Here is a 27,390-nt window from a genome sequence, read left to right as displayed (position 1 = left end):
TTTTGTGAGATTTCGAGCTCCTCCCACTATCACCCTGCCTTCTTCCATCAGAAATGAGTGGAGGCAGCTTGGCGCTACACTTCTCTTCTCAGAATAGTGAGTGCTTCCATGCTGCCTTTACTATGTGGAAGCTAGATCATGCTCTCACTTTGTCCCGACCTCCGCCCCAGGGCTGGACGATGTTCACATTCAGATGTTGCAAATCCCATCTCTTGCGGGCAAGCACTTTCCCCTTCATACACATTTCCCAGACACTGGCGTGAAGCCACTGTCGTACCCTTATGTAAGCCTGGTGCGGACATATGCCTTCCTCCTAGCTACTGCCCCATCTCTCTCACCAGCTGTGTTTTCAAGGTGATAGAACATGTGATTCTTGCCTGGCTGGTATGATGGCTTGAGTCTTGCAATTTACCAACTACTGCACAGTGTGAATTTTGAGTGTGCTGTTCTGCAGTTGACCATCTCATCACTTTGTCCACTCATGTCATGAATGGCTTTCTGCAGAAATCCCAGACTGTGGCTGTGTTTTTGATTTTGAGCCTACGACACTTGCTGGAGGTCTGGTAACCTCCGTAGTCTCTACAAATGGTGCTTCTGTGGCCGCATGCCCCGTTTCATTCTGGAATTTTTAAAAGACCAAGTTTTCAGGGTACATGCAGGTTCTGCCTTGTTGGACACATTTATCCAGGAAAACGGGTGTGCCTCAGCGTTCTGTCCTGCTCGTTGTCCTCTTTGCTATCACCATCAACCCTATAATGGCCTGTCTCCCACCAGGCATCTCTGGCTTCCTTTTCATTGATAATTTTGCCATCTATTATAGTTCTCCATGAAATTGTCTCATTGAGCGTCGTCGTCAGTGATGTCTATCATCTTTACTCATGGAGCATCAACAACACCTTTAGTTTTTCCACTGACAAAACTGTTTGTATGAATTTCTGGCACCACAATTGGTTTCTTCCACCATCTTTACATCTTGGACCTTTTGCTCTTCCATTTGTTGAAACTGCTACATTCCTGGGGCTCATGTTTGATAGGAAACTTTCATGGTCCTCTCGTGCATCTTATCTGGCAGCCTGCTTGTCCTCTCGAAACTAGACTATCGGTGTTTTGTTTATGCATCTGCATGTCCATCCCTCTTACACCGTCTCAATACTACCTATCATCGTGGCACCCATTTGGCCACTTGTGCCTTTTACACTAGCCCGGTTGGGAGTCTATGCAGAAGCTGCCGAACTATCGACTACTGCTGACTTTGTCCTCAGCAGATATACATGCTGCTTGTCTGCCATGCATGACCACCCATCCTATGCCTCCATCTTTAATGACTCCTTTGATTGCCAGTATGAGGTGCATCCCTCTTCTGTTATCTCCTGGAGTTTGCTTTCGACGTTTGCTCCGGCAGCTTAACTTAACACTACCTGCAACTTTCCCAGTGAGTGTAAACCCTTCACTACCTTGGCTTTATGTGGTGGTCCTTGTTCACCATGGCCTTCATTCACTTCATCAGGACACTACTCCAGCCTCACTCTGTCATCTTCAGTTTCACGACCTACGCACAGAACTTTACGGCAGTACCTTTGTGTAGTGATGGTTCTCGGACTGACTGTGGTGTTGCGTGTGCCTTCGTCATTGGCACCAACGTTTTTCAGTATTGGCTTCCTGCACACTCTCAGCATTTACAGCAGATCTCTTTGCCCTGTATCAGGCCAAGCAGTACATCCAGCAACACAGGCTTTTCAATTGCGTCATCTGCTCCAACTCTCTCTGTGTCCTTCAAAGCCTCTGTGTGCTGTACACTGCCCTTATCTTAGTGCAACGGGTCCAGGAAAGCTGTCACTGCTCACTCTTGATGAAACCACTGTGAAGTTTATGTGGGTTTCTGGTCACATCGTTCTGATGGGAAATGAGGCTGCTGGCAAAGCTGCAGTCCTTGTACCTCAGCCTGCTAGTTCTTACATTCCCACTGATGAGCTCTGTGTTGCTGTCTGTAAGGTCCTCCCTTTATGGGAACAAGCTCTGGGTTGTTATGCCTCTCCCAGCAGCTGGGATGACATCCTATCGGCCGTCTCGCCTTGAGAAGATCATTTTAGCTAGGTTGTGTATTGGGCACTGTCTTTTTAGCCATCGCCATTTGTTAAATGGTTCTCCCCCACCACTTTGTACTCATTGCACTAAACTGTTGACAGTCTGCCATTTCCTGACAGAATGCCATTTTTTTAACCACTAATGTTCTCGTTTGTGTTTGCCATCTGAGTTATTGGCCGTTTTAGCAAACGACGTGCAGGCTGTCAACCGCGTTTTACTTTTTATCTGTTGTAGCAATATGGCAAAGGCCATTTAAGTTTTAGTTCAGGACTTCCATTTCTCTATGGCATATTTTGTAGACCTTTCTCCACATCTCTGTTTTTAGCTGTCTTCTCTTCCATTGATCGGGATTAATGTGTAGTCATTTTTAACTCCTCTCTTCATGTTTGTGTTCTACAGTTCTGACATGGGCACGTATGGCCCTAGTTGTTTTTGCACCCTAAAACAAAACAAAACAAACTTGCATGTCAGGATTACCAAATTTCTGAAGTTTTTACTTCATAACTCCCTATGAATTCATTTATTTCGATTTGTTTTCAAAACAGAAGGGAAAATATTGGAGTTTGAGGTTATACCTCATCTAGATAAAATTTTCTGCAGGTCAAATACTGCTTATACAGTTCATATGTTAATTTATACATTCTCCCATCATATTATGTAAATCCCAAAATGAAGGAAAGCTCTCAGGGATTTGGAGTGAGTCAGGTTATGGATTAAAAATCGGAAGCAGCCATTGGACACTGCTTCTGTAAATGACCTAGGTTGTAGCTATTATTATTAGCACTGAGCCTATTACAAATAATACAGTTTTCTAATAATAAAGACAATATTTCAGTAATCATCACACTCTGGAGCAGAATTCTAATGTTGTGGCCGGTAGACATCATGCAGAAAATTTAAAATCACTAGATATTAAAAAATAATAATAAATAAATAAAGTATTACCTCATTAGCCACTACTTTTACAATTTATGAGAACATCTGGACTATGGAATTAAAATTCAGCATCATTCTAATGGTTGTATTAAAGTGTCCTTGACTTGGTCACCATACAGAAAGCTGATTGTGCTCTGTTTGAAACATTGTACAAAACAGCATTTGAGTGTTGTAAAGAAGAGACCACTGGCTTTTTTATGATTAACTGTTTTTCTTCCTAATACACACACACACACACACACACACACACACACACACACACACACACACACACACACACACACACACACAAAAGTAATCTATTATCACCACAACTGTCAGTATTAATAGATTAGTGCTAGTCATAATTTGTTGTTCATATTGAAATAGACACAGTGCTCATAATAATAGCTACAACTTAGATCAATTATGCCGGCGGGAGTGGCCGAGCGGTTCTAGGTGCTACAGTCTGGACCCACGTGACCGCTACGGTCGCAGGTTCGAATCCTGCCTCGGGCATGGATGTATGTGATGTCCGTAGGTTAGTTAGGTTTAAGTAGTTCTAAGTTCTAGGGGTCTGATGACCTCTGAAGTTAAGTCCTCAGAGCCATTTGAAGATCAATTATTGTCTCAAAATATATATTTCAGGATCAGTTTTCATTAATCGATTCAGAGAAGTACATACTGAAGGCATTTGTATATTTATAATCAATATCTATGTAAAAGCATGATTTAGCACCCCTGAAACTGTGACACACAAGCAAGACCTAAATCTGTTGAAATAATGTGTTAAATGTAGGAATATTGTAAAGAATTTACAGATGAGACACTTTCTCAAATGCTATACTGTCTTTTGTATCTCGACACAGAGCAGTTAACATTTTCATTTTTCAATGTACTAAACAGAATGGTTGAAAAAAGTGTTTAAAGAAAAAAACAAAGATAATTTTGATTACAGATATGTAAAACCTACGAAACAAGTTGATAATTTATTGGAGCAAAGATAATGGTATTTTGTTTCTATTCAAAAAATTTCAAATTCATCCCAACTTCTTAAAAAATTACTTAAAGAACATCATGTCCACCTGAAATAACTCCAGCAGTAAGTAACTGCAAGCACAAGTAGACAAGTGAAGAAATTATAAATACTAATTGCAATTTATGTGTGAATAATTAATGTTATTTAAAAGTTAAAATAATAAAACAGTTGAATGGAAAGTAAGATAGACCCAAAACTTCAATTACTATTTGATGAAAGATGAAGAACAGTAGCATTTTCTTCTTCTTGGTGTGTCCTAGAGAATTTTCAAAAACTATCTTAGCTAATATCTTGCACAGTTTAATTATATAATTAATAAAATGCATTTGAACATTATTTTTATCATTTTTATACCTACCTTGTTTTTCCCCCCAAATGTCCTCGAGATGAGTGCTACAAATGCTGGTGAGGAACCTAAAGGCTGTGTGTGTGTTTGTCAGTTCTGTAGGTGATGTTGGCATGTGGTGAAGGAATGAACAATTGGGACATTGGATGAGTCATGGATGTAATTTTTCAGTCCTGAAATGTGCAATGCCTAAACTCACTGAAATCAAAACAAATGTGGGTAAATGCCAGTGCTGTAAAAATTATGACCGTGTTTTGGAACAACTGTGGTGTAATCCTTACCCACTGTCAAGTGCACTGTGGTGACAGATGTAAGCCACTATGATATTTTGAAAAACAAGCTCCTTATAGCATGGTAAGAAAAATGGCCAGAACAGGTAGCACATGTGGTCTTTCACCAACACAATGCACCTGAACATCTAGTGAATAAAACACAGGAGATTCTATGTGAAAACAATTTTCAAGTGCTCTATCATAGTCTTTACCCAGGTGATCTGGCCCTAGTAATTTTTTTCTTGCTCCGATCATGACACATATAGTGTCCCCTCATCCTTCTGCTGTGTGCTGCTTTGCATCAGTAATTTTTAATGATCAGAACAGGTTTCTAAAGAAGTGTTTGCAGTCGCCATGTAATACTCATGTCAGCATTGTGAAAAGTGCTTGCAGTGAATACATTCATTGTTTCAGAGTCAGGAAAAAATTTGGAGTGTGTCCGTTCTGTAAATAGGAGCTAGAAGAATTGCAAAAAAACTGTAAAACTTGTAAAGCATCTTTGTAACAGCATACTTCTTGTGGAAACGGTTACGTCCATTGAAGCAGTCAAGATACAAATGTGGCTACTTTGTCATACTTGTATCTACTATTGGTTCATTGTGAATATGATAAAGTTGCTTACTTCTACGTATTGTGTTGCCACTTCTTCAAAATTATGAGATGCTTCTATGCACCAGCATTAAAGTGCTCAACACATTGGTCTGGTTGTGCTGCTTGTAGGGGACGTAGTTTGCTCACACACAAGCTGAGGATACTATGTTTATTCCAACAAGCATCGATTAATTGTTACCCAGAGTGTAACATGGAGAGACAGGTATTTCACAAAGGGAAAATCTCCAGGAGTTGAAAGTATGTAATTTATGCAGAACTAAACTAAAGCCTACAATGTTTACTCCATCTTTTGCATCATCCTGAAAAATATAATTAAAAAGTGCATCTTTATACAGAAACATCATACTGATGCAGCCATTTTAATGAATATTTGCAAGTGTTCCTGTGCAAAGAATCTGTCTGGTGTAAATTTAATACCAAATCTATCAGTGAGAGGGACTGCGCAAAGAATATAAGAGAAGGCTTAAAACTATATCCTGAATTATCAGAAAACAGAACAGTAGTAGTTGATCTGAGCTTTCCCGGCATGTACACTGTTTTAAACGGTTCTTGGGTGTCCAGCCAGATACTATCATCAAATGGCCATGATATTACAGTGAATAACTATTTCTCCATCATCAAGTGATGTTGATGCAGTGGTCTGTCTGCTCTCTGCCATTAGTATATATTCCTCACAGATCTAGGAATGATTCTGTGAGCCAACGGCATGTTGCGTGTCCGGTGATAGGGGAAGCGGAGGCTGCAGTAGGTGTTGGTGGTGGGCCCGCTGTGTCTCTTCGGTGGCCATGGTGTTATGATCTCGTGTTCGCTTGCACCATTGCTCCTTGATAGAGGTTAATTTCCAGGCCTCACTGAGTTGGTAACCAGTGTCCCTATTGACGAGGTTGTCTGTTACGCAAATGTCTGTGGCCTCTTTGAAGATGCAGACCCAGTAGTTATTTGTGAAGGCCAGTACTTTTGTTTAGTCATAGTTTGGTGTGTGTGCAGTGTTTAGGCAAAGTTCTGCTAGAGCAGATTGGCTTGGTTGGCCTAGGCGTAGTATTGGTGTTCTTTGCATCAATCTGCCACTGTATGAACTGTTGGCCAATATAGGATTTGCCACAGCCGTATGGAATTTCGTATATGCCCACTTTCTTGAGGCCGACATAGTCTTTCATCATTCCTAATAAGACATGCATCTTAGCCAGTTGTCAGAAGCCTGTGTCGATCTTGTGGTGCCTCAATAGCCTCCCTATTTTGGACGACACAATGCCTGCAAAAGGTAAAAATGGCAGGCCTTCTTTCTATTCATCTGTCTCTTTTTCATCTTGGTACCTACTGCATTTCTGTTGTTGGAAGGTCCTTTGTATTTGGGCGTTGCTGTATCGTTCTTGCAGAACACAGTCTGCAGGTGTTTGAGTTCTGTTGCTAGGTTCTGTTCATCCATGATCGTATGTGCTCTGTGTATCAAGGTGTTCAACACACTGTTTAGCTGACCCAGATGGTGGCAGATGGAAGCACCATAGAGATAAAGGTCAATGTGTGTGGCATTACAGTACACATTGTGAGCTAGCGAGCCACCTGACCTGTGCTGCACCAGGACATCAAGAAAGGGTATTTTCCATCTTTCTCAGTTTCCATAGTGAACTGTATGCTATTATGGATGGATTTAGATGTTGTAGAGATATTTTTAGTTGATCCCTACTTGGCCAGATTACAAATGCGTTGTCGACACACATTGGAAGAAACATACAGGATTCAATTTGGCAGTTTCCAGGGCTACTTCTTTGAAACTCTCCTTGAATAGGTTGACTAACACTGGAGACCACCCCCATGAACCATGGACCTTGCCGTTGGTGGGGAGGCTTGCGTGCCTCAGCGATACAGATGGCCGTACTGTAGGTGCAACCACAATGGAGGGGTATCTGTTGAGAGGCCAGACAAACATGTGGTTCCTGAAGAGGGGCAGCAGCCTTTTCAGTAGTTGCAGGGGCAACAGTCTGGATGATTGACTGATCTGGCCTTGCAACACTAACCAAAACGGCCTTGCTGTGCTGGTACTGCGAATGGCTGAAAGCAAGGGGAAATTACAGCCGTAATTTTTCCTGAGGGCATGAAGCTTTACTGTATTGTTAAATGATGATGGCGTCCTATTGGGTAAAATATTCCGGAGGTAAAATAGTCCCCCATCCGGATCTCCGGCGGGGACTACTCGAGAGGACGTTGTTATCAGGAGAAAGAAAACTGGCGTTCTACAGATCGGAGTGTAGAATGTCAGATCCCTTGATCGGGCAGGTAGGTTAGAAAATTTAAAAAGGGAAATGGATAGGTTGAAGATAGATATAGTGGGAATTAGTGAAGTTCGGTGGCAGGAGGAACAACATTTCTGGTCAGGTGAATACAGGGTTAAAAATACAAAATCAAATAGGGGTAATGCAGGAGTAGGTTTAATAATGAATAAAAAAATAGGAGTGCGGGTAAGCTACTGCCAACAGCACAGTGAACGCATTATTTTGGCCAAGATAGACACAAAGCCCATGCCTACTACAGTAGTACAAGTTTATATGCCAACTAGCTGTGCAGATGATGAAGAAATTGATGAAATGTATGATGAGATAAAAGAAATTATTCAGGTAGTGAAGGGAGACTAAAATTTAATAGTCATGAGTGACTGGAATTCTAGAGTAGGAAAAGGGAGAGAAGGAAACATAGTGGGTGAATATGGATTGGGGGAGAGAAATGAAAGAGGAAGCCGTCTGGTAGAATTTTGCACAGAGCAAACTTAATCATAGCTAACACTTGGTTCAAGAATCATAAAAGAAGGTTGTATACGTGGAAGAATCCCGGAGATACTAAAAGGTATAAGATAGATTATATAATGGCAAGACAGAGATTTAGGAACCAGTTTTTAAATTGTAAGACATTTCCAGGGGCAGATGTGGACTCTGACCACAATCTATTGGTTATGAACTGTAGATTAAAACTGAAGAAACTGCAAAAAGGTGGGAATTTAAGGAGATGGGACCTGGATAAACTGAAAGAACCAGAGGTTGTACAGAGTTTCAGGGAGAGCATAAGGGAACAATTGGCAGGAATGGGGGTAAGAAATACAGTAGAAGAAGAATGGGTAGCTCTGAGGGATGAAGTAGTGAAGGCAGCAGAGGATCAAGTAGGTAAAAAGACGAGTGCTAGTAGAAATCCTTGGGTAACAAAAGAAATATTGAATTTAATTGATGAAAGGAGAAAATATAAATACTCAGTAAATGAAGCAGGCAAAAAGGAATACAAACGTCTTAAAAATGAGATCGACAGGAAGTGCAAAATGGCTAAGCAGGGATGGCTAGAGGACAAATGTAAGGATGTAGAGGCTTATCTCACTAGGGGTAAGATAGATACTGCCTACAGGAAAGTTAGAGAGACCTTTGGAGAAAAGAGAGCCACTTGTATGAATATCAAGAGCTCAGATGGCAACCCAGTTCTAAGCAAAGAAGGGAAAGCAGAAAGGTGGAAGGAGTATATAGAGGGTCTATACAAGGGCGATGTACTTGAGGACAGTATTATGGAAATGGAAGCGGATGTAGATGAAGATGAAATGGGAGATACGATACTGCGTGAAGAGTTTGACAGAGCACTGAAAGACCTGAGTTGGAACAAGGCCCCGGGAGTAGACAACATTCCATTAGAACTACTGACAGCCTTGGGAGAGCCAGTCCTGACAAAACTCTACCATCTGGTGAGCAAGATGTATGAGGCAGGCGAAATACCCTCAGACTTCAAGAAAAATATAATAATTCCAATCCCAAAGAAAGCAGGTGTTGACAGATGTGAAAATTACAGAACTATCAGTTTCATAAGTCACAGTTGCAAAATACTGGTGCGAATTCTTTACAGACGAATGGAAAAACTGGTAGAAGCCGACCTCGGCGAAGATCAGTTTGGATTCCGCAGAAATGTTGGAACACGTGAGGCAATACTGACCCTACGACTTATCTTAGAAAATAGATTAAGGAAAGGCCAACCTACATTTCTAGCATTTGTAGACTTAGACAAAGCTTTTGACAATGTTGACTGGAATACCCTCTTTCAAATTCTAAAGGTGGCAGGGGTAAAATACAGGGAGCGAAAGGCTATTTACAATTTGTACAGAAAGCAGATGGCAGTTATAAGAGTCGAGGGACATGAAAGGGATGCAGTGGTTGGGAAGGGAGTGAGACAGGGTTGTAGCCTTTCCCCAATGTTATTCAATCTGTATATTGAGCTAGCAGTAAAGGAAACAAAAGAAAAATTTGGAGTAGGAGAAGAAATAAAAACGTTGAGGTTCGCCAATGACATTGTAATTCTGTCAGAGAAAGCTAAGGACTTGGAAGAGCTGTTGAACGGAATGGACAGTGTCTTGAAAGGAGGATATAAGATGAACATCAACAAAAGCAAAACGAGGATAATGGAATGTAGTCGAATTATGTCGGGTGATGCTGAGGGAATTAGATTAGGAAATGAGACACTTAAAGTAGTAAAGGAGTTTGCTATTTGGGGAGCAAAATAACTGATGATTGTCGAAGTAGAGAGGATATAAAATGTAGACTGGCAGTGGGAAGGAAAGCGTTTCTGAAGAAGAGAAATTTGTTAACATCGAGTATAGATTTAAGTGTCAGGAAGTCGTTTCTTAGAGTATTTGTATTGAGTGTAGCCATGTATGGAAGTGAAACATGGACGATAAATAGTTTCGACAAGAAGAGAATAGAAGGTTTCGAAATGTGGTGCTACAGAAGAATGCTGAAGATTAGATGGGTAGATCACATAACTAATGAGGAGGTATTGAATAGGATTGGGGAGAAGAGGAGTTTGTGGCACAACTTGACAAGAAGAAGGGACCGGATGGTAGGACATGTTCTGAGGCATCAAGGGATCACAAATTTAGCATTGGAGGGCAGCGTGGAGGGTAAAAATCGCAGAGGGAGACCAAGAGATGAATACACTAAGCAGATTCAGAAGGATGTAGGTTGCAGTAAGTACTGGGAGATGAAGAAGCTTGCACAGGATAGAGTAGCATGGAGAGCTGCATCAAACCAGTCTCAGGACTGAAGAGAACAACAACAACATGGGAGAGAGAGGTCTCCCCATGGCCACTCTGTCGGTCTGCTCGTAGTATTGGCCGTTAAAGACAGAGTATATCAATAGTAACACATGCCTGAAAAGTGTCAGTTCTGCCCCGAATTTCTCACTGATGAAATTGACAGAATCTTCCAGGGGGACTCGTGTCACTATTTACTGTGATATATGGTCAGTCATCATATAGTCCTGCTATTAGTTTCCAAGCAGCTCCTTAGTCACTCACAGAAGGTCAATAAAGACCATAGGATTTCCTACACACATTGCCTGGTATATTAAATTTTAAATCCTCCAAAGATTAGAGGAGATACATCAAAATGAGTAATATACTCTGCTAATATAAAATTGTGGCTAATAAGGGAGCAGTATTCTATAATTATCAGGTTTTTGCCTGAGAAATAAATTATATTTACAGAACTAGCCTTTTCCCCGCAACTTCACCTGCGTATGCATTTGACACATGTATTGAATATTCTTCCCCCCACCCCAACCCCCGCACACTCTGTGTCTACCTCTTTGCGTCCACCTGTAACTCCCTTTGTCTGTCCAACTCATCCTCCTATCTCTAACTGTATATTTCCTCCTCCCCACTCTCTCTGCCTCTTCATTTCCACACCACCTCTGGCCATATCTTCCTCCCCCTCTCTCTGACTGCATCGTACTTCCCCTCACTCTTTCCATCTCTGCTGTCCCCTCTACACCTTCCACCATCCTCATGCATCTCCCCATCCTCCCCTCTAAAATTTGGTTGAAATTGATCCAGGGGTTTCGGAGGAGATCCTGGACATACACACCTACACAAAGCTAATGATCAGTGACATCCAGTTTAAATTATTGGTTTGTTCTTCATGAACCCTTCCACCAACTAGTAAAATTATCAGGTTAATGTTTAGCTTTTTTCCGCTGCACCTAGTTTCTTGTTCACAATGTTTTGTCTTTCAGTCAATTGAAGAGTTTCATTCCCATATACTGGGGAGTCTGAAGACAAAATTTTCACCATTGAACAAGAAGCATGAAATTCATTATTTCCTGTACTGTATAAATGATCACAATGATTTTCAGAATAAGTCTCATTTGCTGTAAAAGGAGATGATTGGCTCATAGACCTATAGGAAGTGGAATTTTTAAAATTCAAGGTTTTTAAGTAATGGGCAGTATGAATACTTTGGATGTGCTGAACATTGTTTCTGATTACTTTTTTGTGGAGCTTCAGTATTCTTTATATGTAGCTAGTGCTTCTCTCAAAAACATTGCCATACCTTATTAGTGATTTAAAAATCACTGTGGTATGCAATTTCCTGTGTATCCAGACCAGTGGCACTAAATAGTAAGCACGCTGAACAAAAAAAAAAAAATAGTCTCCCTGTGGAGAGATCAGACTAAAACTATGTAAATCCACCTCTAGGCTTGATAATGGCCTCAAATTGGCATGGAAGAGAGCCTACAAGTTTCTTCAGGTAGATGATATCCATCTGAACTCTCTCAGTAGTGATTACATCCTTAATATTGGGCATTTTAGTGGACAAGTCGAGGTGCGATAAGGTACCTGAGTGTTTGCCAAACCAAGAATGCCTGTATGCCTGTGAACACAGCTATTGTCATCTTGTAAGGTAGGACTGTCCATAGTACATTTACCATGAAAGTGTAAAAGGAGAAGCAGCACAAGTTGAAATAAACATCTTGGTATATGTTCAAGCAAATCTGAATGAGTGGGCTCAATTCATGGGTGATGACATCCCCCACCCCCCCCCCCCCCCCACCCCCACCCCAAGAAATCACCACCATCAAACCATTTACAGCCGGAACAACACCTTTCACATGCTGTGGTCTAAATACCTTATTGGTCCTTTAGTGCATTCTCTGCACTTTATTGTGTGAAAAAGACACAAAATTGTGATTTGTGCCCTCACTACATTCGGTTACACTCTCCAGTTTCTGTTTTGTTTGGCCTATTGAACAATTATTCCAATCTTATCATTCAATTTTGTTTTTAATTTGAACTTTGCAACTAGGATATATAAATGTTCTGAGACTGCTATTGATAATATCTTCTTAGACAAATCTAGGCAAAAAAGTCATATCACAAAACCAATAGTAAATGGGCTATCTGGTCATGACATGCAGCACTTGTGTTGAATGTTTAAAAACTCTATAAAATCCAAGTACAAAAGGGCAATAAAGCAGTCATGAACTGGATAGATGTTTACAATACTTCAGACTCAAATGGAAAATACAAAGCATTCATTAATACAGTTACTTCTACTTCCGAAAATTGTTTTCCCCTAAAGGTAACTCAAATCACACAAAAGTCAAAAAATAAACCGTGGATTGCACAAGGAATAAAGATATCATGTGGTTCAAAAAGGAGACTATATCTACTGTCCAGGAGCAACTCGGGTGTTAGCATTGTAATGCACTACAAAGAATACTGCAAAATATTGAAGGAAATAATCCAGAAATTCAAGCAGCTTTATTGTGAGAAAAAAATAATTACATAGGGCAACAAAATAAAAACTGTATGGAATATAGTAAAGACAGACAGGTGGGGCCAAAAAGGAAGAGGAACAGATAGCTCTAAAAAATAATTGAGACTTAATTAACAAGTGCATGTAGTGTTGCAAACCTGTTAAACAAGTACTTAATTTCTGTTACTGACAGCTTGGGGTTATCAGGTTCAGTGAACATTGCAATGGAGTATCTGAGACCAATCTTTAAAAATAACTTCAGTAAAATGGAAATGACACTCACATCTCCCAAAGAAGTAGCATCCATCATGAAATCCTTAAAATCTAAGTATTATAGTGGGTATGATGACATATCAATGAAGTTAATCAAAGAGTGCTCATGTGAGTTGAGTTCTATCTTTAGTGATTTGTGTCATCAATCTATCAGCTGAACATTTCCATGCTGGCTAAGATATGCTGAAGTTAAGCTTCTGTACAAGAAGGGGGATAAAGTGATACCATCAAGCTATCAACCAATTTCACTTTTGCTAGATTTCTCAAAAATATTTGAAAAGGTTGTGTTCAAGTGTCTCCTTAAGCATCTGACAGCAAATAATATATTGTCCAAGTCTCAGTTTGGGTTTCTCAAGGGTTCTGGTATAGAGAAAGCTATTTCCACTACAGTGAGAATGTATTTAATTCATTAGATAATAAATTCTAACCTACTGGCATTTTCTGTGATCTGCCAAAAGCCTTTGACTTTGTGAACCATATCATTCTCTTAAGTAAATTAGAATATTATGGTGTTACTGGCAATGCCGCGAAGTGGTTTGAGTATTACCTAACTGAGAGGAAACAAAGGGTGTCGTTGAGAAATTCCTGTGCAGTAAGCAGTCTGTCTTCATCTGATTGGGAATTAATTGCATGTGGTGTTCCTCCAGGTTCCATCTTGGGTCTGTTGCTTTTTCTTGTATACATTAATGATCTCCCATCTGTTACATTGCCAGATGCTAAGTTTGTTTGCAGATGGCACAAACATTGCGATATGTAGCAAGTCAAATACAGATTTACAAATAGTTGCTAATAAAATTTTCATTGACATTAATAAATGGTTTAAAGCTAATTCCCTGTCATTAAACTTTGAAAAGACCCACTATATGCAGTTCAGAATCTGTAAGAGACTTCCTTCCAGCATGTTTATAACACATGAAGACATGTAGATCGAAGAGGTTGACAGTGTTAAATTTCTGGGATTATTACTCGATAATAAATTCAGTTGGGAAGGGCATATCACAGAATTGCTTAAGCACCTAAACATGTCTGTATTTACAGAGAGAATGATGTCAGATGTAGGAGGTATATATATAACGAAAGTGCTGGCAGGTCGATAGACACACAAACATACACACAAAATGTGTTTGTGTTTGTTTGTGTGTCTATCGACCTGCCAGCACTTTCGTTTGGTAAGTCACATCATCTTTGTTTTTAGATATATTTTTCCCACGTGGAATGTTTCCCTCTTATATAAAACTTGCATACTTTGCTTACTTTCATTCTATGTCATATGGGATCATATTCCGGGGTAACTCATCAAACCGAGAAAAAGTTTTTAGCATGCAAAAGTGTGTAATAAGAATCATTTGTGGTGTAAATTCAAGAACATCGTGTAGAAACCTGTTCAAGGAACTTTGTATTCTAACTACTGCTTCTTAGTATGTTTATTCCTTAATGAAATTTATTGCAAGTGATATATCTCTGTTTCCAACCAATAGCTCAATGCAGAGGATCAGTATTAAGAATAAGAACAATCTACATAAAGACCTAAAATCACTTACCTTGGTCCAAAAACGAGTCCAATATTCAGTAACATAAATTTTCAATAAAATGCGAGAAACCATTAAAAACTTGGTTTCAGATAAAGCACAGTTTAAACAGAGTTTGAAAAACTCTTTAATAGGCAACTCCTTGTACTCTACAGACTAATATCTCAACAGAGTCTGTTAGATTTCAGTTTTGACAGCACTTGGCCACAACAATCAGGATTAGGTATTTTGTGTATGATAAATTTCTTAAAAGTGCATAACAATGTTTTATTCTGACAACGTCTTAATTCTGTAAATATAGGCAGTTCCAACTCTCCTGACAAATAAACAGGGTAGTAAATATTATATTCAAATGTTCTATGTTTTTTATGTTATAAAACTTCCTGGCAGATTAAAACTGTGTGCCGGACCGAGACTTGAACTCGGGACCTTTGCCTTTCGCGGGCAAGTGCTCTACCAACTGAGCTACCCAAGCATGACTCTCTGACATGTTCCACACCCACGAGAATCAATCTCATTTTTTGGGTCTGTGGAACAAAAATTGAATCTAATCTATTTGGGAATCCTTATTACTGTCTGTGAGTCCTTGGACTCCAGTTCCCCTTCCCTTACGTGACTGTGAGTGTGATGGAGTGCAACATGCACGCGAGAATATGTTTGAAGCTGTAAATTCGACATTAGCACAAAGGCAAGAGTAGGTTACTTAATTTTGTAGAAATTATTAATTTGGATCCAAATTTGAAGACAAATTTATTGTAGATTAGCATTGAATGTTAAGGCTGCAGTTCGTTTTTAGTAATTTCACTGCAAATTAGTATCTTGCTGACATTCCTGCAGTGTCGTGCTTCAAGTTAACAGTGATCACAGTATGAAGAGTGTTCAGTTCCAAACGTAATGTGTCGTTGCTGTCAGACTCTATTGACATTGTATTCCCATGTCAACAGTTAAAAGCTTATTGCTGTAAGGATTTTTAATACGTTTGAGGTTATTGCACATGATGTGGTATTACTCAAGAACTGGGCCATATTTAAGGCAAAAATTAATGAAAGAATTGGCAACAACCAGCAGCAGATAGCCCACTTATAACCGAAGAAAAGAGCCCTATGCCAGGGTGAGACAGTAAAGTCATATACACAGTGAACTTGAATATGACGGAAGCTGCAAAGTTTCACACCTGATGAACAGTATAGTAGAAGATGTCTATTAAATGCTTCTTTTGAAGAGAGCATCATCAAGTGTGCCAGCCTGTCAAGGCAATGGACCAGAAGGGAGTGAGTCAAAAGACAGTTGACAGACATTCAAATGTTGTGTTACTGGTAGTTATGGATGAAAGTCAGGACTGCACATTCCTAATATGGCAAACAATAAGGGACGTTTTATGACCTATGTTCGTGTGGAATCCAGTATCTTGGCAGTAGTAGCATTGAATGCCAAATTCTATCGAGGAGGTAGCGTTGCTACTTTAAGAAGAGGTTCATTATTCATTGGCAGTGATCTTTCCAAGGCAGAACAACATTTGGGAGGGGGCCTGGAATGACACAGACACAACCAACTTCATTGCCAATTTGATCTCTTTACAAAAGAGCAAATATTTGGACAATAGAAGACAACATGTAAGGATGTTCCATTTGTGACATGCTTATTATATAATAAATGATTAGAAAGAAAGAAAGAAAGAAAGAAGAAGAAGAAGAATGTTTGACATTTATCACACGACTACAGGTCAAACAACAATGTAGTTCTATGTGTGCCACGCAGCTGTAGGTGACTGCAGCGAACCTGTAAAGCAAAGCTCATAGTTATATTCAGCTTAAGAATGCTCACCAACATGCTTCAATTATTCTCTATCTCCATGCACAGGTTCCAGCCACTTGCCCAGCTGCCAAAATCAGGGAAACTAAATAAGGTGACCATATATGGAGGCGAGGCTGTCACAGATGAAAATCCTCCATGCGGTTGTTGTTAATATGTTTGGCAACTACATTCAGATCACAACAACTACTAACATATACATGAACTATTATCCATTTCATAACCATTGATCCTGACTTTGAGCTTGTATTCTGGTTACTTTGCATGACTAACTTTGATGTGTTGTTCCTTGCTGGATTCGTGGAAATTTCTACTTTGACTTAGTGTGTAACTATTCCATTTTAGCTGAAATGGGGACAACGTACATGGAAATATTTAAGAGACAGCGTGCTGTTTCAAGCGTTTTTTGAGGGGTCATAGATGTCGACTGTAATTAGGAGAAAAATTTCCTTTGCACAATGTAAAGATGCAATCTGATTCTATTTGCAGGTGGATTTTCATTATTTTCTGATTAGACATTTCATTGCTGTAGTGTCATGCGGAAGATGTGATTGAGTTTACTGTTGTAGCTATTGCGGTGGAGAAAGCAAGTGTGTAATGCATGAACTTTTGTTGGTTACATCATATTTCATTCCTAATGAAAACTCTCTGTATTAATCAGTTAAGTGTTTGTAAGGCAGTTACATTAGTAGCTGCAATGTATGCAAGGCTGTGGGCATAGTCATCATACCTGCATACCTCCACTGTTATGATGCATGGGTAAGTGCCTATTTACAGTGAAAAATGGCAATTTCGTAGTCACATTCCAATACAGCATTGCTGTGTTCAGTGGTTGTTGCGAGCAGCGAGCAACAGTATAGTATGTTGGAAGTGAAAGCACAATATACAAGCAGCTCTCAATAAATGAACAATGAAATGCAGTGTACATTTTAACAGTAAATAAAAAAATAATTAGCTTGAATAAATTTTGCATGAAAGAATGATGAATTAAGTAAAACATACCTTAATTGCTTTTGCTGCTGACTGAGGTCTCGTTGTTGCTATTGCAGTAGTTGGTTGGAAAGGGATTGGATTGGTAAATGTGGCATCTTGCCACCTTTTTGTTGTATTCTAAAGCTCTGTAGCCATGTCATTGTCAATTGGTGGTGAATTAATAAATGACCAGAAAGTTACTGGATTTCTCTCATCTTTAATTGTGTTACTGATAGACTGAATATATCTCTTCTGTAAGTTCCATAAGACCTGTTACAGAGAGATACAGTTTAAGCCTCAGGCCTCTTCAGATGCTGGAAGAGCTGAGGCTGAGTTGGTGTATTTGATACACCTACAAAAAGTATTCCAGCCACTGAAAGTGGAAACAATGAAATCAACGTCGTGTAACACATATTACCAGCATGTTACACTTGGGACAGGCTCTTCAGCATGGTGCGTAGCCGACAGCACCAGCCGCAGAGATCTTTTACATAACAGATCATTTAACAACTGCAAATTAATATTCGCATAATAAACTGAAAATAACTCCACTATATAAACAAGAGCTCAGTAAGGTTATTTTATTCTAATCATATGAGATAAATGGACAGGAAATGCAGGGACGGTATAGTCTGTCTGTAATCTGAGAAACAAGCAGCAATTGTGATGGGGGAAATTAAGTTTTCCTGAAGAATGCGACAGCAGCCATAAAAGATGATTAGGAATCAATTTCTCTACAGCAGTGTAGAACAATGAGCAGAGACATACATAGAATCAGTCCATATGATTGTCATGAGTTAGTATTATTGGTAAGTCGCATCATTATTTCATGGGGTGTTAATTCACTTTGTGAAAAATAAAAACCCGTGGGAATGTCAGCACGCTGCGTCAGCAGTGACTCGTAGGGCAAGCTGCAGAAGGGTCGGTATAACTTTGTGAAACACCCTGTAGTTACTGTTTGTGACATAGTGCAATGGAGAGATTGGGGAATCACCTGCTCACTCTTCAGTTTGCAAATCTATGATGGAGAGAAGTCCATTACCACAATTAGACGACCTACCTTCCTTCACACTTGTAACCTTCGCCCCCACCCCCCCCCACCCCCTTCCACCCCATCTTTCCATCCTGTTACACTGTCAGACAACAATGTGGTTGTACTGCATATAGATGTGGTACACACATTTAATATTTTTTCTCAATAAACTTCATTGAACAGTAAATATTTTATACCATGAAAGCACTGTTTATAATAATCTGCAATTGTTCCATCCCCTGTAGTGTGGGAACTATGAGTTATAGAGAAAAATGAGTAGTACCTCTTTTTGTAGGCAAATTAATGTAGTTTAATTTTGTACTGGAATTATTTTTGATAGAAGCAGCAGTTTTCAAGATATTCGAGAAAAACATAAAAAAGTGACCTTTAAGTGTTCATCCATTCCCATGCTCACACCCCAGATTAGATTAGTTTTTGTTCCATAGATCCGTGCTGAGGAGATCCTCGTGGATGTGGAACATGTCAATTTTTTTTTTTTTAAGCTGAAATAACAATACTAATAGTATGAATATATACAATACATCATTTGTTTCTATTAAAAAATTCGTCAATGGAGTAGAAGGAGTTGGCCAATAGTAAGTCTTCCAGGCTCCTTTTAAACTGATCTTTATTTGTAACTAAATTTTTTGTGTTTACTGGCAAATTATTGAAGATGAGTGTTCCTCAGTAGTGGACCCCTTTTTGAACTAAAGTAAGTGCTTTTAAGTCCTTGTGCAGATCATTTTTGTTCCTGGTATTGTATGTATGAACTGAGCTGTTTGTTGGAAAAAGAGATATATTATTTAGGACAAATTTCATTAATGAGTAAATATACTGAGAGGCTGTAGTTAGTATACCCAGTTCTTTGAAGAGGTTTCTACAGGACGTCTGTGAATTTACTCCACAAATAATACGTATTACACGCTTTTGGACTCTGAAAACTTTTGTTTGACTTGAAGAGTTACCCCAAAATATTATACTATATGACATTATGGAATGAAAGTAGGCAAAGTATGCAAGCTTTTTCATTTTTATGTCGCCTATGTCTGCTAACACTCGAATTGCAAATACAGATTTGTTAAGGTGTTTCTGCAGTTCTGTGGTGTGCTCTTCCCAACTGAATTTATTATCAAGTTGTAATCCCAGGAATTTAAGACTGTCAACCTCTTCTATCTGCTCTTCTTCGTATTTTATGCATATGCTGGGTGGAATCCTCTTACAGGTTCTGAATTGCATATAGTGATTTTTTTCGAAGTTTAATGTCAGTGAGTTGGCTTTAAACCATTTATTAATATCCATGAAAATATCATTAGCAGATCTTTCTAGAACTACACTTGACATACTATTTATTGCAATACTTGTGTCATCTGCAAACAAAACGAACTCTGCTTCTGGCAATGTAACTTATGAGAGATCATTAATTTACACAAGAAAAAGCAATGGCCCTAAGATGGATCCCCGTGGGACACCATATGTAATTTCTTCCCATTCTGATGATGACTGATGACTTAATTCACTAGTCCCTTGCACTGACACCCTTTGTTTCCTGTTAGTGAGGTATGACTTGAACCATTTTGCAGCACTGCCCATGACACCATAGAATTCTAATTTACTTAAAAGGATGTGTGGTTCACACAATCAAATGCCTTTGACAAATCACAGAAAATACCTGCTGCTTGTAATTTGTTATTTAATGAATTAAGTACATTTTCACTGTAGGTGTAAATAGCCTTCTCGATATCAGAACCCTTCAGAAATCCAAACTGTGTTCTTGATAATATGTTATTTGTGGTCAGATGGTTGAGCAGCTGCCTGTACATTACTTTTTCTAAAATTTTTGAGAATGCTGGCAAAAGTGAAATCGGTCTGTAGTTTGATGGTATCTCTTTATCCCCTTTCTTGAATAGAGGCTTAACATCTGCATATTTTAGCCAGTCAGGAAATGTCCCAGTTATAATTGACTGGTTACACAAGTAACTTAGAATTGTACTAAACTCAAAAGAACATGCCTTAATTAACTTCGTTGATATTTCATCGTACCCACTAGAATGCTTTGTTTTTAAAGATTTTATTATGGACGTTATTTCTTTTGGTGAAGTGAGTGATATATTCATGTACTTGAAGCTATTTGTGATGACTAGTTTCAGATATTCAAGGGCATTATTTACTGATCCTGAAAGTCCCATTCTATCAGTAACGGATATAAAGTACTTGTTAAATAGATTTGCCACACTATGCCCATCAGTTACTAATGTGTTATCTACCCTTAGTGCTATTTGCTCCTGTTCCTTTCTAGTTCTACCAGTCTGCTCTTTCACTATATCCCATATTGTTTTTATTTTGTTCCCTGACATTGCTATCTTCTTCTTGTAGTGCATTTGTTTAGACGTCTGAATTACTTTTTTTAATGTTTTACAGTATTCCTTGTATTTAGCTAAATCATCAGCATTGGAGCTATTCTTGGTCAACAGATACATTTTCCTTTTTGTCTTACAGGAAATCTTTATTCCTTGTGTAATCCATGGTTTTATTATAGACTTCTGTTTAATTTGACTAACTTTTAGAGGAAAACAGTTTTCAAACATGGTACTGACATTGTTCATGAATGTGTTATATTTTTCATTCATGTCATGAGCACTATAAACATCTTTCCAGTTCATATCTTAGAGTTTTCTAAAACACTCAATTTTTGGTTGATTGACTACTCTCCTGTACTCAGATTTAGCAGTCTTGATAATCTGCTTAGTATTTACATCTAAAACAAGGAGCTGCATGTCATGATCTGATAGTCCATTTATAACAGGTTTTATGATATGATTTTGTTCCTTTGATTTGTCTATAAAAATGTTATCAATGGCTGTCCTTGAGGATTTAGTGATCCTAGTTGGAAAGTTTACAGTGTGAGTTAGATTGAAAGACAACATTACTAACTGCAGTGAATGTTTACTGGAAGATTGCATTAGAAAATCTGTATTAAAGTCACCAGCAATTAAAATTTCTTTGTTTCTTCCTGTTAAATAACCGAAAAGAGCTTCTAGATGATCTAAGAATAGATTATAACTTCCTGCAGGTACTCGGTAAATAGTTATTATTATATAGGATCTGTTGTGGAACTCTACTTCTGTTGCACATGCTTCTGGATGCTGCTCTAAACAGAATTTATTAATGTCAATGTTTTTGAATTTATGGCAGTTATGAGGGTTTTTAGTCTGGTGTTCATGGCACTCTTTTGTACCACTGTACAAAAATATGTGAATACACAAATTTTTTGCCCTTGTTTTCCTTCATTGTTTGGACTACTGTGCCTTAACAGAATTAGCTCCATTTGAACATTGTAGTTGTCATTAGAACATGATAATGACCAGAATGTGAGGACTTCTCTCATCTTTAATTGTGTTACTGATAGACTGAATATATCTCTTCTGCCTGTAAGTTCCATACGACCTGTTACAGAGAGAGACAGATCCATATCAGAGAAACTGAAGTCCATCCTGAAACTGTGGATTGCTGTTTTGTGATGTTAGGGACTGGTACTACATTCATGTGTAATTATTATCTCTAACATTTGTAATTTTTCAATGTTTTGACTTTGTAATTGATGGAATATTGTAATTTGCTGTGACATTTTATGTAGGTATAAATGGGACCACTCTCTACTTTGTATGTGCCTTAGTGTGGCTCAAAAAACATACTTTCACCACAGAGTGTTAGTTTTTGTTTGTGACTCTGCTCTCATAACTGTTACTTGATTCCAAATTGTCTATGATCACATGAAGGGGATGGTGAAAAAACCATGGGAGTCATTTTCTGTTACTATATGTCGTGCTGCTTCAGAGTCAAGAACATAAACACAATAACATAAAATAATTTATATAGTAGACAGTTCTTTGGAGTGGTGGAAATGGCACTACTTGTTACAAGCATGTTGTGCATTGTGATCACATTAATCCTTTCTTCGTGGTTATCGGTTTACACTTTCATCTGCCATCCTCTTTATATAGATCTCATTTTAATTTATAAGAATATGAAGTAACATTTCTTGCATTTTATACTTGGTACTGCTACTGAATTCCAACAGCCATGTTAACCATGGTGTGGTTATCTTGAGAGCCTATGAAATTTGTTAGCGTGCTTGATAATTCCAGTACAGCTTTATGACTGAGTAGTAACTAAAATTGTGTTGAACCTCTGTCTTCTATGATGCATGGAAAGGGCTTCCATGAAATATATATGGACAATGGCTTGCTCTTTACAGTACTTTTGTTTAAACACTAAGCTGATATGAAATTACATAGATATATTTTTGTGTTCTTTGGAGTAAGAACCTTGCAGTTTGAAATAAACAGTGTTTTCTGTATGGAATCATTACATGAAGACAGGATTTGCCGATCCTGCTACTAGAGTGTGTAGAGTGTGGGTGTGCTGAGTGTAGTGTTGCTGTGCATGTGTACTTAAATCAACTGCCAACTGTATCAGAGGCTGGCCCCTAGAGGCTACCTGTAGGAAGCATGCACGTGGCACAGTTCCCACTGTGCTGTCTACTGGAGACTCAACCCTTATATGCATGAAACTGACTCAGTCTCTCAGTTGCTCTGTGTATCACTTATGTTACATCTTCCGTATGATTCCGGTGTCTTGTTACATGACCGAGCGAGGTGGCGCAGTGGTTGTTAGCACACTGGACTCGCATTTGGGAGGATGATGGTTCAATCCTGCATCCGACCATCCTGATTTAGGTTTTCTGTGATTTCCCAAAATCGCTTCAGTCAAATGCTGGAATGGTTCCTTTGAAAGAGTATGGCCGACTTCCTTCCCCATCCTTCCCTAATCCAATGAGACCGATGACTTCGCAGTTTGGTCTCCTCCCCAAAATCAACCCAACCCAACCCTCTTGTAACATGTCGAGTCACAAGAGGCTTATTTATGTGATTGTTCACAGGTTTATGAATAAAGCCATTTTTGAGTTACTTGGATCAGTTTTGTGTATTAGTTGATTATTACATGTTTCATCAATTGGTCTCATAAAGTTGCATTATTTAACCTTGTAAGTTAAAGCTACTTGCAGCTACTGCATATTACTCTTGTTATTAGCTGCAATTCCTTAAGTTCTAATCAACTGTCTGACAACTATATACGCCAGACCATATACCGTACTGTGTCAATTTCTGTGCAAACATTTTTCTTCATAAATGTTCATATCACCTCTGGAGAGCTGTATTTTTTCCCTGCAATGCCTTTCCCAGATGACTTGTATGTAGGAGAAAAAAAACAAAAACAACTTCTCAAGTGTTCAGACGCTGAAATGAAAATTCTTATGAAGGCTTTTATTAGTAAATTATTCCTCATGAGGTTTTGCAAAGGAAACTTTAAGTTGAAACTTCCTGGCAGATTAAAACCGTATGCCAGGCCTAGATTCAAACTCAGGACCTTTGCCTTTCATGAGCAAGTGCTCTACCACCTAAGGCGAAGGCCCTCAGTTTGAATCTCAGTCAGACACACAGTTTTAGTCAGCCAGGAAGTTTCATATCAGCACACACTCCACTGCAGAATGAAAATCTCATTCTGGAAACTTTAAGTTACTGATGGCAGTTATTATTGCTCAGTGTGGCAGTATACTCTAATGATTTCAGTATATAGTAACTGTCTGCTAGTGTACTGAAGATTTATTATTATGTTGCCTATTGATGATAATTGTGAGCAACAATTTTGAAAAGTTTTTTCTTGTTGCAGAAAAATTAGCAGAGGCTACAAGAAAATATGCTAATTTGCGAAGTGAACTTAGTGAGGCGCAGGAAGATGAATTTCATGGTAAACAGAGTTTCTTGCGGCGTGGACCAAATATCCTTCGCAAAAGAAATGTTCCTGCACGAAAGACTCAGGAACTTAAACTTGCATTCAGTGAGTTTTACCTGAGTCTTATTTTATTGCAAAACTACCAGAATCTAAATTTCACTGGTTTCCGCAAGATTTTAAAGAAACATGACAAGGTGGGTGGTTCTGATTATGCACTAATCTCGTCTATTGTTTGGGATAAAAGAGAGGTGTCTTAATTACGAGCACATGTTTTTACTAATTATATACTATCTTTTATGTGCTGACCTATATGCATCTCTCTTGATCTTTTGCCTGTTATTATTTACATTTCATTTCCATCTGTGGCCTTTGACTTATTTTCAGTTTTAGTTCTTGTCATTGAACTTTTTATTGCTTCTAGCTCATATTTTATAGCATATTGAACTAGGATTTCAAACATTTTTTTCAACTCTCTTCTACTAATGTATGTTTCGTTTAATTTTTTCAACTTCACTGTTTTTTCTTGCTGAAGGAATGGCTTAAACAGTTAAATTTATCACTTGTGTATCTGTCAGCTGTGTTGTTCTTGTTTCAGGTGTTTGTAAAAAGATATTCATCATCTATCCCAAATAGAACATAGGTTCCATTTTTATCATTTTTATTATTTTATTGTTAATTAAAAAATTGGTATTTTCTGTATGCAAGCACACTACCAGTTATTAAATTTTTTTTATTTTTTCTTGCCATAGCTTCTGTCTGTTGATGTTGGTGCTAAATGGCGTGTGGAAAATGTGGAAACTTCCCATTTTTATACAAACAAGGATATTGATCGCCTTATACGGGAGACAGAAGCAGTTGTTACACAGGATCTTGAGGGAGGTGATAGGCAGAGAGCTATGAAAAGGCTCAGAGTTCCTCCTCTTGGGGAGCAACAGAGCCCTTGGACAACATTTAAAGTAGGGCTTTTCTCAGGCTCATTTATGATACTTCTCATTGCTGTTATACTTTCAGGTTTGTAATAATAATAATAATAATAATAATAGCAATATTAATTGTTATTTGAATTTATAATTATATTGAACACAATGCTTGTGCGTAACAGCCAACCGTAATGTACATAATACTTGCTGCAGTACTTTGATAAAGAATGGACGGAGGAAGGAAGAATGTCTTACCAGCCACTGGTACTTAATCATTTGAATGTGTGTCATGGTAGAAGAAAGCACTTAATAGTGATCCTGAAATATGATGGCATACATATTGTCACTTCTTAGCCAGTCCAAATCCAATAGTAGGGTCATCAGTGAAGTACATCACTTAGCACTGAAACCACATTAGTTCAAACGAATTAGTAGAGACGTGGCCTGTGATAGCTAAATCTGATTCAGTCTAGCACCTTCACAGACACCAGGTGGAGTGTCATGGAAATACCTGAGCATCATCAGCTGCAACTGAGATGGAATGACGAGCAACCATTTCTGCCTCCTCGGATAATAGTTCCTCCAATAAAATGTTCCGTTTATTAGTTGGTATTCTCATTGGAACTGTTCCTCACTCTTCAAGGTTTCTAATTTTTTCAGCAGTGCTAAATCATTCACCCGTTCAGCAGAAATGTCATTTAATACAATGATGACTGAGATTTTATCTGTACTGTTGCTTTCTACCACAGGATTCCTTGAAAGTCAGTCAGTGTCCTTGTGTTTGTGTTGTTTTTTCTATACCACTGTGGCATGATATTCCTGAAGCATTGGTACACATCCCACCATTTGACCATTCGATCCTTCAGGCTGGTCTGCCAGCATAGAGATTGGTGGTCCAACTCAGTGGTGAGTGATTTGCCATACAAAACAAACAAAAATTACTGATGGCCCAGACAACTGCAAGGCACTTTTTCCTGGTTGTAGAGTAGTTCCTTTCAGAAATGGAATGTACTCGGGAAGCTTAAGCTGTCACCTTTTCTGCACCTTCCAGTGTCTGTACTACGTCTGTGCCTATCCCGTAATTGGTAGTGTTACTGTGAAATTCTGTCTCAGCATTTTTGTTGTAGAAAGTTAGGACAGGAGATGACGATAGCAGCTCCTCTAGGACAAGGAAAGATTTTTCTTTCACTTCGTTCCAGAATATCCTCGTAGTTGTTCTTGCAAAGGGTGTCCCTTGATATGGAAGTCCTTTTTGAATTGTCAGTAATAGAGGCACAGTCCGAAAAAAGTTCTCACATCACTAATGTGCCGAGAAGTTGGAACATCTGTGACTGATATTTTCTCTGGATCGAGATGGACTCTGTCACCGTTCATTAGATGCACCAAGATTTTTATTTCTTGGGTGGTGAAGAGGCTCTTTTTTCCAATTCAGATGGAGGTTTGCTGTCAGAACATAATTCAACATGGCTGTCAGGCAGCTTTGATTTCTTCAGATGTCATTGGGAAAATTTCAGCTTCATCCAGATTGCAAAAATACATTGTCCATTTAAAGTGTTGAAGCAGATTGTCCATCATATGCTCGAAGGTGGCTGGAGTGTTAACATAGTCAAAACAGCATAATCTTGAATTCATGGAGGACCTCAAGCAGTCTAGGATGTCATCAATGTGCAGCAATGGATAGATGTCATGAAAAAAAGATTTTGTTCAATCATTGGTAGTCGATGCAGAGACACTATGGGCCATTCTTCTTCTTCTTCTTCTTCTTCAAGGACCATGGCACTCTGAATGTCCAGTGATGTCCTGCAACATTTTCTTCTCTTCCTTTTGGATTATCTGTTGTTCAGCTGATGTCACCCTGCAGAAGTGGTGGCTAATAGGAGGGTGATCCCCAGTGTGCAGAGGGTGTTTTGCCATTGGCCATTTGATCTGCCTTTCCTCCACTCCCAATATGAAAGCATCCAAAAATTGGCATTAAATGGCTAACACTTACCAATATTGTTCATAAGTCAGGCTAGATCCTATTGGCAGTTCCTCCTCTATGTTGCCTGTAGTAGCGGAGTACAATTCTTCATCATTGACTTTACGTTGCCCTTCCTAGACTAGTTTGGCTATCCCTATACACATCCCTTTGGGAGTGAGTTGTGGCTGCTTGTGACAATTGGTGATACAAAGTTACTCTGGACCACCTACAGTGCATATGATTGTGACTGACATGTAGATCTTCTTTGTAAGCCTG

The 27,390-nt window shown here is 38.8% G+C and overlaps 1 protein-coding gene across 1 annotated transcript in view; it reads left to right on the top strand.

Moving 5' to 3' along the window:
• Positions 1-27,390, top strand: part of LOC126253237 (xenotropic and polytropic retrovirus receptor 1) — a 124,168-nt gene that overhangs the window by 9,746 nt on the left and 87,032 nt on the right. Inside the window, exons 3-4 of the mRNA XM_049954428.1 lie at positions 24,172-24,428; positions 24,984-25,245. Coding sequence (XP_049810385.1) covers positions 24,172-24,428; positions 24,984-25,245 — 519 coding nt within the window. The remainder of the gene's footprint in view (positions 1-24,171; positions 24,429-24,983; positions 25,246-27,390) is intronic.

This window comes from Schistocerca nitens, chromosome 1, assembly GCF_023898315.1.
Source record: "Schistocerca nitens isolate TAMUIC-IGC-003100 chromosome 1, iqSchNite1.1, whole genome shotgun sequence".
Lineage (NCBI taxonomy): Eukaryota > Metazoa > Arthropoda > Insecta > Orthoptera > Acrididae > Schistocerca > Schistocerca nitens.
Note: the sequence above shows the minus strand (reverse complement) of the source record. Positions and strands in the feature narration are given on the sequence as shown.